This window comes from Melanerpes formicivorus, unplaced genomic scaffold (genome assembly GCF_026170545.1).
Source record: "Melanerpes formicivorus ecotype bairdi unplaced genomic scaffold, bMelFor1.0.p_v2 SCAF_90, whole genome shotgun sequence".
Classification (NCBI taxonomy): Eukaryota; Metazoa; Chordata; class Aves; order Piciformes; family Picidae; genus Melanerpes; species Melanerpes formicivorus.
The window spans coordinates 1856030-1867881 of NW_027142442.1; the positions used below are offsets into that span (position 1 = coordinate 1856030).

The following is an 11852-nucleotide window of genomic DNA, read 5'->3' on the forward strand; positions in this document are numbered from 1 at the left end:
CAGGCTCCCCTGGATAATGTGCTAAGGACCCTTCTTCCACCCCCTGCTCCCAGCCACATCAAAGGAGGAGGCAGGCCTCTACTACTGATTTATCACCCTGCTTTCCTGCCTCTCCATCTCATTTACTCCTGAGCCCTCACTAGCTCCACAAGCCTCCCCAGGGGTGGACAGAAGGAGTCCCTTGTGCTGCCCTAGGAGTCTGTGCAGCAGGGGACATTGGAAACAGTGGGTGCAGAGGTGTGTGCAAGGGGGATCACACTAATATCTCTGGATCCTGCCTCTGAAGTTTATTCCACAACAGGTTTTAGGCTGTTGTGTGGATTCTCTGATGGTATGGTCAGAGTACCTGGCCAGGCAGTGATGGCTTCTCAGTGCAGAGGTATATTTTACAGTAAGGAGCTTTGTTTTTTCCTTTGGTGCTCACAGCAGGACACTCTGTGCCAGCTTTGTTGCTGGATTCTGGCCTCTCCTTCCCCACAACCCCAACAGCCCCTGGTTAGCTGGAGGCAGACACCCATCATAGTGTAAGCCTGCAGACTGAATGTGGAGGCACACTGGTTGGTGCTGCTGACAGAGGGTGGGTTGGAGCTGTCACACGGCTGCCAAAGAGCCACGCTGCTGGCATGAACTTGCCCTTGGTGAGCAGCCAAATTTAGGCACAGCCACCTCCTGCCCCTGAAGCAAGTTTTGGCTATGCGGGTTGCACCAACCTACACACCTCAGACAGGCACTTCTCTGTTGTCACTTTCCAAGCCAGGCTCAGCAACAATCTCAGCTGAAGGTGGAGTGTGAAAGCAGGACCAAGTTCTTATGTTGCTCTCTGGGGCCAGGAAGTGCACTGCTCCTTTGTAAGCTTTCCCACCTCCCTGCTTGCCAGAAGGAAAAGCAGGGCCAAGTAAGTAGTGTCCTGTTGGTACCCTAGACAAGATCTTCATTGGATGGGTGCTCTCATTCTGCCCTGCCAGTACCATTGTGATGCCCAAGAGACAGTGGCTATAGCCTCTTCCCTTTGGCCTGGCATCTGGGAAGAGCTGTTTCCCCCCACCAGTGGTGGTCAGCAGTCACCTCCTACTCACCATTGTAGTGCCTATCCATGCCATGCCCTTGTCTGGAGCAGGGGGAAAGGGTCTTGCTGGGATTGGAGATCCATACTCCTGGGCTGAGGAGAATCCCAGTTGCAACAGTGGTGAATCTCTAGAGCTGAGGCCCAGACAAGCACCACTGGAACCCGACAAAACCCTGCTGGTCCTGGTTGTACAGGTTTAATAGTCTTGTAGTGTTTGATGGACTCGTGATCCATTCCTCAGATCATGCTATTTTGGAAGGGCTGAGTGCCTCAGCCTGCTCCTGGCCCGTGAGCGTGGTGAGGAGCCTTCATCAAGCCCTGGCAGTATGCCGGTGAGGGCAACCCCATCACCAGGGCAGGAGGTTTCACACTGTGATTTTGTTTTGTCCTTGTGGTGCTGCTTGCTTCCTCTTTTTTTTCCCCCCTCACACACGCTGTGGTAAAACCCTGTGCACCCCACGTTTGGACCTACGTCATGTGTTTTCGCTTTCTCTGTTTCCGTGCCTCCACACGTTAGAAATGTGCAGCACCCGTGCACTTTCCGTTTGGTACAAACAGAGCGCGCCTGGTCGCCAGCGGAGACGGCAACAGACAGTTTGTATGGGTGCCACAAAAATATTTGGGGTTTTGGTGAAGCGTGTCACCCTCCTCCCTGATTTCTAGACACTTCTTTTGGGGGTGTAGTTTGGCTAGAGGAACCCTGGGGCAGTTTCTAGACAGCAACAAGGCTAAGCAGGGATTTTCTGAAACGTGCCTGGCAAATGTTTGGGACTTGGAAATATGTTGGAAGTTCTTGCCTATGCTGGGCAACATCAACCTAGGCACTGCTAGGGACATGGCCACAGAGGTTTGGCAGGGACAGAAGGGTTGCAGCTTTGCTAATTTGCTGGCACGTCCCTCCTCCGAACAGTGTTGAGGGGGGACCTCCTTGCCACAGCCTGGTGCTCCTGAGGAGACCATGCTCCCACCACTGCTTTGGCAGCTGACATGGGGCCGTGCTGGCCAGGGCGACGAGCTCCTGGCAGCGCAGGGACCTGGAGTGGCTGACGCCTGTCCTGAGAGGGGCAAGCCCACGGGCTGGCGCTGAGCTGGTGAGAAGCAGTGCTGGTCGCCGCAGGTCCCTCCCAAGGAGCGGTGCGGGCCGTGAGCTGCAGCAGTCCTTGGCTGTCCCCTCCGCTCTGACGGGCAGCTCAGAAATAGCATCTGGCCCAGTTCTCCCGCCCCCGTGGCCCAGATCTCTAAGAACGGAGGTTGCTCGCACAGCAACAGCAACAGCAGCAGCAGCATCAGGCACTGCATTTAGCCCATGAGCTCAAACAGCGGGAGAAGCTGCCAGCAGGATCCCAGCCTGGCTATGTGACGCTCCTGCTTGGAGACTGCGCTGCAGGCTCTGTTTGTTGCTGTAAACACGCTCGCTGCTGCAGCTTCCCTGTTACTATCTATAGCCGCGATCTCTTGGCTCCCGTGCAAGGCGAGTCTGCGGTCTGGCTCCCAGCTCAGCCTGACCTGAGCCAGGGCTGCCTGACATCCCCGTCGTGGGTGGGTGTCTCCGGGCTTCGCTGCAACAAGGATCAAAACAAAACCCAAACTAGAGGAAAGGACAAGCCTCACCCCTCACTCGTCGCCGGTGGTTTCCCGGTGGCCCCCTTCCCGTGCCATTGGCGGGTGTCGCAGCATTCCCGGGCATTGCTCCCATGTGCTCCCAACCTTCCTGGGGGGCTGCACCCCGCCACGCTTCCCTCGTAGGGCTTCCTGGCTCTTTCTGTCGTCTCCCTCGCTCTCGACCATTACTCTGCACATCTAATAGACAAGTAAACGGTGCCACATAACGCGTCCCTCGCTGCAGGGCTGGGGGTGTGTCAGGCTTTCCGTGTCCCGTGCCCAGATACAGGCAGACCCCTCTCTGTGCTGGTGAGAGGGTTTGACTTGCGAATGCGAAGCGCACCCCTGCCGGGCCAGCCCGCTGCAGGTTCCAGCCTAAGGCCCTGCTTTGCCACCTCCTTTGGAGAACCTTCTCGGCGGCCGTGCTACACGGGGACCCCACCGGACCCTGGGGAGGGGTTCACCTACGGCGGGACGGCACCTGTGAGGGCAGCGTTGGTGCACCAGGGTCTCAGCAGGGCCAAGCGTTTTGCGGGTGGTGGGGGATGGGAGTGGGAGGGAGGGGGGACGCCGCGTTCCGTCCCGTCGCGTCGCGCCCCGTCCACGCCACCCGCCGCACTTGGCTGCAGCCTGGAGCGCTTCCCGTCAGTCACGCCCCCTCGCACAGGATGTATCCCATATAAGGATATCTGCGTCAGTGGGTTCCCGAGCCCGGCCGTACCACTCCACAAGGGGGGGGGAACCCCGCCGCCTCCCCCCCTCTTGCCACTCCTGGGGCTCCCCCGCCCCGGCGGCTGCTTCCCGCCTCTCGCCGCGTTCCTCTTCCGCGGGAGACCGTGGCGGGCGGTGCGCGGGGCGGCCCCGGCGATGGTGAGGGGCGGGCGCGGGGCGGGCGGCTCCCCCGCGGGCGCGGGTGCCGCGTCCCCAGTGACGTCGGCGGGAGGGTATAAAAGGGAGGCGCCGCGCGGTACTCCAGCGGCAGAGGTAGCCCCGGCGGCGGAGCGAAGCGACGCGAACCGGACCGCATCGAGCAGAGGGACGCACGCAACCGGCCCCCTCCTCGCCTGCTTCCCAAGGGCGCTCCGCTACCACCGCCTCACCTCGCACTGCCGACTTGCGCTCACTGAGCTGACTGACATGATGTACCAGGGTTTCGCCGGAGAGTACGAGACACCCTCCTCCCGCTGCAGCAGCGCTTCTCCGGCCGGGGACAGTCTCACCTACTACCCCTCCCCGGCAGACTCTTTCTCCAGCATGGGCTCGCCTGTCAACCCGCAGGTGAGGTGCCAAGCAAGCCGGCTGCGCCCTCGCCGTGGGGTGGGAATACATGGGAGGAGACGGGACGGGAGCAGGCGGCACGGGTCCCGGCCGTGCCTGCGGAGGAGGGCACGCCGCAATGAGCTGCCCCTGGGCTGGGGAATGGGTGGGGGGGGAGCGGCCCCGGTGCCGCGGTGAGGCGGGCGGGGGGAGCCGTGGCCCCGGCCGCGCTCTGCGGCGGGTGTGTAAAGCGGCTTCATTGATAAAACGCGAGTTCATTGAGGAGACTCCGGAGCAGTGTCTGCGTCAGCGCGGACGTCAGAGATATTTATAACAGGCCGCTCTTGTGTGGAGCCGGCGCTAGCAGCGCGGCGCCACGGCCGGCTCGGCCCCGGGGGCAGCGGGGAGCGGTCCGGGCTCCCCGCTGACGGCAGTCCCCTCCTTCTTCTGTCCCGCAGGACTTCTGCGCCGACCTGGCTGTCTCCAGTGCCAGCTTCGTGCCCACAGTGACGGCCATCTCCACTAGTCCCGACCTGCAGTGGCTGGTGCAGCCCACCCTTATCTCCTCGGTGGCCCCCTCCCAGAGCCGCGGGCACCCCTATGGCGTGTCGGCGCCTGCCCCCTCCGCCTACTCCCGCCCTGCAGTGCTGAAGGCGCCGGGCGGCCGCGGGCAGAGCATCGGCCGCAGGGGCAAAGTCGAGCAGGTGAGAAGGGACCAGGGTTATTGGGGAGTATATGGGAGTGAATGGGGAGGTGTGGCCGACAGGCTGCCCCGAGCGGGTGACACCAGGCTGGCGGCGGTACTGAGCGGCCTCTCTCTGTCCGCAGCTGTCCCCAGAGGAGGAGGAGAAGAGAAGAATCCGCCGGGAGAGGAACAAGATGGCAGCGGCCAAGTGCCGCAACCGGCGGCGGGAGCTCACGGACACTCTGCAGGCGGTAAGTGCTGCCCGGGAGGCGAGTGGGGATGGTGTGTGTACTCGGGGCCGGGGGTGGCAAGAGGAGGAGGGATCTAGCCGGGGGCTATGCCGGTCTTGTCTGACAGCCCTTCTGTCTTTGTAGGAGACTGATCAGCTGGAAGAGGAGAAGTCTGCACTGCAGGCAGAGATAGCTAACCTGCTGAAGGAGAAGGAGAAGCTGGAGTTTATCCTGGCAGCCCACCGGCCCGCCTGCAAGATGCCAGAGGAGCTGCGCTTCTCCGAGGAGCTGGCAGCTGCCAGTGTGCTGGACCTCGGCACTGCCAGCACACCCGTGACCGAGGAAGCTGCATTTGCCCTGCCGCTGATGGTTGAAGCGCCGTCGGCCGTACAGCCCAAGGAGACCAGTGGTGGCGGGCTGGAGCTCAAGGCCGAGCCCTTCGACGAGCTGCTTTTCTCCACGGGGCCACGGGAGGCCTCCCGCTCCGTGCCTGACATGGACCTGCCTGGGACCTCCTCCTTCTACGCGTCGGACTGGGAGTCGCTGGGTGCTGGGACCAGCAGCGAGCTGGAGCCCCTCTGCACCCCTGTGGTGACCTGCACCCCGTGCCCCAGCACCTACACCTCCACCTTCGTCTTCACCTACCCAGAGGCGGACGCCTTTCCCAGCTGTGCTGCCGCGCACCGGAAGGGCAGCAGCAGCAATGAGCCCTCGTCCGACTCCCTCAGCTCCCCTACCCTCCTGGCCTTGTGAGGGGCTCCAGCACTGACTGACTTGCCGGGCCCCCTCCCCTGCCCGTGCACCCCCACGGACTCGCCGCTGTGCCCCACGGGGCTCCCCAGGCCTGGGGAGTGCCCCACCACCACCTCCCCCTGTCTGGCCTGGTGCCCCGGGGCCTGGCAGAGCGCCCTGCAGTGAGGCCTCATACCTCTTCCAGAGATGTAGCAAATCGCATGGAGTTTGTCTCGTCCCCAACGACCCATCCATGAGAGCTGGTAGTCTGTAGCATGTCCCACATGGCTGGGTAGGTGACTCCCTCCCCTCCTTAGTATCACTAGCATTAACTAATTAATCTCTTGGTTTTAAATGATTGGAATTTAACCTGGTGCTGGGTATCTCCAACTTGTATCTAGTGCAGCTGATTAACAATAACTACTGTGTTCCTGGCAATATCGTGTTCTGATGACTTAGCAATGACCCATCTTATGTGGGGGGGAAGAGACTCTATTTTATTTTCTAGTAGATAGATAAATAGCTATATCCATGTACTGTAGTTCTACATCGATGTTCATTGTAACTTTACTGATCATGCATTGTTGAGGTGGTCTGAATGTTCTGACATAAGTTTTCCATGAAAACGTTTTTATTGTGTTTTTAATTTATTTATTAAGATGGATTCTCAGATATTTATATTTTTATTTTATTTTTTTCTACCTTGAGGTCTTTTTTGACATGTGGAAAGTGAATTTGGATGAAACTTTAAGCATTGTTTGCTTATTATTGTTCAGAGACATTGTCAATAAAAGCATTTAAGTTGGCTGTCGGAGCTGTCCTTGTGTTACCTTTTGCATTGCTTCTGTGTAACCCTAAAAGGGTTCCCTAGCCTCTAATTTAGTCTTGGCTTTATAAAAGGGAGATGAGTGCTGGGTGCCTGAGGTGTGAGGGGGAAATACCATTAAGGACAGACCTGTCCTTGTCCTGGTGGTAATCAAGGAGGGCTGTGGCTACAGCCTTTCCTACCCACCCACCCCAGGGGACAGCAAGGGAGGCCTTATGGCTTTCATCTGATCTTGGTTTGGTCCACTCCTCTATGTCACCTGCTCTGGCCTTTTTGTGATTAAACTGGAGGCCTCACTGGAAAGGAGGTAAAAAGGGCAGCTAAGTTCATGCCCCTGAATGAGGGAGGCAGTTTCTGGTGTGTCCCACCCATAACTTGTGTGTTCTGAATGGCCCAACTTCCTCTTCTGATGTGTGGATACACCCTTGCTGGGGGTGCCCCTAAACTTGGTCTGGTAAATCTATGTGAAGCTATGGTAGTATTATCTTCTTTTGGCCATAAGTGTAGGAAAGCTGCTCATGTACTTCTCACTTTTGGCTGAGCAGTATAAGGCAAAATGCTGATGCTTCCCTTGTTCCCATCCATCAAAGCTATCCCAGTCCTTGAATGAATGAGTTACAGCAAACAGCCTGCATGCTGGGGGCACATGCTCTCCACCTGGGGCTCGTGTAACATTGGCCTCTTCTGCCCAAGTTGGTTTAGAGGGGCTGCTATTCTGTTGTTTGTGTTCTGAAATGAACCCCTTGAAAGACAGCAGCTCAGGTAGGTTGCCCCTGTGTGCAGAGCACTGTTGTTCTCTCTACCTAATGCCCCACATGAGGAGTCCCACAAGAGCAGTGAGGCCTTCCTGATCATCTCTAGACCTGTCACCTCAGCCCCTAAGAACTCCTTTCTCAAGGTGAAGGCAACAATGCCCCCTGCACTGGTATATGCCAGCTGAAGGCCAGCTTGGCATCATGCTCTCAGCAAATCTCTGCAGGCTGGTGTTCGCTGCTGGGTTTGTGTAATGCCATATTTCCTGGTCGCTGCAGCAGGGCCTGCTTTCTTCACCCCTTCCCTAATCAGACCACGCACAGGATGTATCTCATCTCAATAGTGTGTACTGCAGCTTCATGGCTTACTCAACAAGGCCAGCCCTGTGCGAAAGCAAATATTACGTGCACGGCTTCCCGTCTTTCAACATTTAAGCTGGAGGCAGTGCTGACAACTGACAAAGAATGACCCCAGTTGCTCCTGAGATACCACCCACTGAGGAGCAGCTACTTTCACACCACTTGAGTTTACAAGGGCAACACCCAGGTGCAGCAAATGCACAGTAGAGCTGACCCCTGAAGCAGTCGTGTAGGTGTAGCTGTAAGAGAGTGAGACTTACGTGACAGGTAACCCTGTGAAGGCAGTAAACCTGGAATCACAATCTGCCTGCTGCTGAAAGATCGTCAGGTTCAGAGCTGAAGAATTTAGGTCTCAGAGAGTCCATGCATGCTGTTGAAATCACCAAATGTTTGGCAGGGGTCTACAGGGTCCCCAAATACCAGAGAGTCCCCTCAAAAGGCAGAGTGATCCTGGCCTCACCATCTCTCATGATAACCAGACAGGTTAAAGCAAAATCTAGTGCTGAATGCAGACAGATAGCAGTCCTGCTGCCTAACAGAGGCTTTTCTTTCTAGCAGCAGCAAGTGCCAAGTGTGTCACCTTTCACATTTCATAGAATGGTTTGGGTTGGAAGAGACCTCCAAAGGTCATCTAGTTCAACCCTCCTCCATTGAGCAGGGACACCCTCTGCTAGATCAGGTTGCTCAGAGCCTTGTCAAGCTTGACCTTTGTTACACAATGATGTCAAACGCATGGGTGGCACTACTTGAGAGATGGCTGTTACATTTAACCCCAGGCTCCAGCCCTACTCATTACCTTCAGCCAGGGCTGATCCAGAATTCAGGATGTGCTACATAAAATTTAGGGTGTGTCATGAATATGGTTTATCTTAGCATTTGAGAACCATGTAGTGAAATCTCAAATAAGTGGGAATCTTGCCACTACCTTCAACAGAGCCATGAGAAGGAATAACACAGTAATCTCTGTTTGGAATGGATTGCATGCATGTGCTTCAAGTATAAGCAGTATCTGATACATCACACAGATATGGGCACAAAGCTTTGTTTAACCAAACAATGGAATGAGATAAGACAAGCAGGTAACACTTACATTATTTGGGATGCCTGCTGTGCTCCTGATCCCATTGTAGCATTGTAGTTAATTCTAAGAAATGAAACTACAACATAATGCAAGGAATAATGGAATTGTTATTATGAATTTAAAAAAGCAGATTTGTAAAACCCCAGGAAACCCGTTAAACACATCTATAATATAAATAAGGGCTGCAAAGCAAAGCAGCCCTCAAAACAGTGGGGTGCTGCGGCTCCAGGACAGCTTTGATGCTGACAGAAGCTGCCGCCCGACACCCTCCTGTGCACCCCCTCGTCTCCTGCTCCTGCCCTCGGAGTCGCGGCGGGCCGGCCCCTCTACCCCGCGGACCGCAGTGCGGGGCGCAAGTGTCTGCGGTGGCACCACTGCCGATACCTGAAATCATCGCGAAGGTTCTCAGCGTTGGGCCAGCCCCAGCGCGACCCAGCGGGGCTCTCATACGGAGCCGGGTGACTGGCGGGCGCGGAAAGGCCCCGAGAGGGGCTGACGCAGGTCTTGCCCAGCACCCTCCAGGCTGACCAGGGGCCGTGGGAGCGCTCCCGAGACCCCGAACGCAGCCCTGAGGCTCACCCCATTACAGGCTCAACCACGCTCCCCCCCGGCGGCCAGTAAGGACCCAACCCCGCCGCCTCCTGCCCCGGGCCGGCTCCTCCGCGCCTGCGCGCCGCCGCCCCGCCCCCATCGCTGTGTTTACTGTTTGGTTGCCAGGGCGGCGCGCGGCGGGCGCGTCAGGGACGTGACGTCGCGCACCCCGCGGAGGCACCGCGAGCCAGCGCAGTGACGCAAGCGCTTCCGGCCGTGCCCATATATGGCAAACGGCGGTGCCCTTCTTCCCGTAGCGGGCGCGGGAAGGCGGGTGGCTCGTGCGGCGGAAGGTTCCAGAGGGGAGGCGGCGGTGGTGAGCTTTCTGCCTCGGAGGGGTGCAGCGCGGGAAGCGTTCCCCGGGAAGCGTTCCCCGCAGCCGGGGCTGCTGACTCCTGGTCTTGTCCCGGCTTGGAGAGAGGCATAGAGCCTAAGCTCTTTTCATGGCTTGTGGATGGTGGGCCCCGGTGGTGGGGAGAGGAGACTGCGTGGGCTTCACTTACCCTCCAGCACACTGTGCCGACAGCAGGAAGGAGAGCTGCCCTGGCTGCCTGGAGTGCTGAATCCCAGATGGGCTCACATGGAACAGCTTGTAGCTCTTATTGTCCTTAGAGGTGACTTCCCCAGCATCACCTCTCCACCTGCAAATCTCCACCATCAGCTCTTAGCTGGGAAGACTGGCCTGCAATGTTGAAAATTTTGACTTTAAAAAAACCCCAAACCTTAGTGGCCTCTCAATATCAAAGTGTGTGGGGGGAAATCTTATCCCTCCCCACTCTCCCCCTTTTGTTTTTCCCCTTTGTACTGCAAGAGGTACTGTGAAACCTTGACTCCAGCATGGCAGGTGACCAGGCACCTGTATCCTTGACCACTTGTGCTGCTGTTTCTTTTGTCCTTTGTTTTGTTGTGACTTTGCCAGTAACTCTGGCTAGGTTTTGATTTCAATCAAAATAGAACAGGAAGCCTGCCAAAAAAAAAGTTGTCAGCACCAGTGGACAGTCAAAAATAAATGGATTGTTCAGAGGAGATAAGGTTCTAGAAAGAAAAGAAACAAAAAGTGTTCTGTGCTCACTGTAGAGGAACTTGAAAAGATTCCTGAGCTTATACTCAATTTGGTGAATGATAGATAAGAGAGTATGTCTCAAGCTGGTGTCTGACACAAAAAGGTTATGAAACAAATAGCTAAAATAAAAAGCACTGAACAGTTGGACTGCATGGTAGTCATCCAAGAGTTCCAAGAGATCAAGATTTAAATAGCTGAGCTGCTTACTAGTGGTTTTGTGTAACGTAGCATTTAGAAGTGCTTTGATACCAGGGAATGGCAAGGCACTTAATATGTCAATTAGAAAAGAAAAGTGCATAGAAAAGTTGTGGAGAGCTGCTGAGCAATGAGCCTATTATTTGTACCAGGCAAATTAATGAAATGTGTTTTAAAAGGTGAACTAGTGGGAGCAGGGAGAAAATGGTCTACCAGCCTGCTCACAGAGCTCTTCCAAAGAGAAGTCACAGAATCGCCAGGGTTGGAAGAGACCTCAAAGATCATCAAGTCCAACCTGTCACCACAGACCTCATGACGAAACCATGGCACCAAGTGCCACATCCAGTCCCCTCTTGAACACTTCCAGAGATGGTGACTCCACCACCTCCCCTGGGCAGCACATTCCAATGGCTATCAACTCCCTCATTGAAGAACTTTCTCCTCACCTCAAGCCTAAACTTCCCCTGGCGCAACTTGAGACTGTGTCCTCTTGTTCTGGTGCTGGTTGCCTGGGAGAAGAGACCAACACCCTCCTGGCTACAACCTCTTTTCAGGTAGTTGTAGATAGCAATAAGGTCTCCCCTGAGCCTGCTCTTCTCCAGGCTAAACAATCCCAGCTCCCTCAGCCTCTCCTCATAGGGCTTGTGCTTGAGGCCCCTCACATTGTTTGTCCTAGCCTCTCACATTGTTTGGAGTCCCATGAGGGGTTGGACAGGAGAGATTCAGCTGATACTGTTTACTTGAGGTTTCTAAAAAGAATTCAACAAATTCAGCAAAAGCTTCTGGAGGAACTAGGGAATAAGAGGAGAATTTTCCACGTGGGCAGATGACACTGGGTCACTGTAAAACAACTGAATGTTTTCTGGGCGGAAGGAGCCAATATGTGAATTGGATCCTGTGGCCTGAGAGGAGCTTTATTAAAGTGTTACAATGCAAAGTAAGTGGATGATGCAATTTAATGTGAATAAATGTATTTTAAATGGGAGATAAACGATCCTAACTTCAAATATAAAGTTGATTTATCAATTTGGAACAAGATCTTGGAGTAATAATAATTCTGTGGTAATTTCAGCTCAAGGCTTGGTAAATGAGCAAATCACATGTTAGGAGGTAAGAAAGAAGATGGAGAGAGCAAAGCAGAGAGCATAATTATGGCACGGGGTACATCCACGGTGTACCAGCTCTTTGAATGCTCTGTACAGTTCTGATCTTACTTTCAGAAGGACATAGAGCACTGTAAGAGGCACAGAGAAGGAAAGAGCTGTTCCCGGGTGTGGAACAGCGTCTGAGTGAGAAACAAATGAACAAAACTAACTAGGACTCTCCAGCCTTACAAAAACACAAGTGTGTGCTTGTGTGTTTCTTTCAGCAGAAGAATGATGTGCATCAAACAAAACTTAATGAGGCTGCTC

The 11852-nt window shown here is 55.2% G+C and overlaps 1 protein-coding gene across 1 annotated transcript; it reads left to right on the top strand.

The window, feature by feature from the left end:
- The first annotated feature begins 3615 nt into the window (after positions 1–3615).
- Positions 3616–6386, top strand: FOS (Fos proto-oncogene, AP-1 transcription factor subunit). Its single transcript, XM_068165554.1, has 4 exons — positions 3616–3946; positions 4384–4629; positions 4754–4861; positions 4985–6386. The coding sequence occupies exons 1-4, from the start codon at positions 3806–3808 to the stop codon at positions 5591–5593; spliced, it is 1104 nt and encodes a 367-aa protein (XP_068021655.1). The 5' UTR covers positions 3616–3805; the 3' UTR covers positions 5594–6386.
- The last annotated feature ends 5466 nt before the right edge of the window (positions 6387–11852 follow it).

Excerpts from the sequence above, each read along its gene's own strand:
- FOS (XM_068165554.1), top strand. The coding sequence starts at position 3,806 with ATGATGTACCAGGGTTTCGCCGGAGAGTACGAGACACCCTCCTCCCGC. Across the intron at positions 4,630-4,753 it reads GCAGGGGCAAAGTCGAGCAG|CTGTCCCCAGAGGAGGAGGA; the intron begins GTGAGAAGGGAC and ends CTCTGTCCGCAG. Across the intron at positions 4,862-4,984 it reads TCACGGACACTCTGCAGGCG|GAGACTGATCAGCTGGAAGA; the intron begins GTAAGTGCTGCC and ends CTGTCTTTGTAG.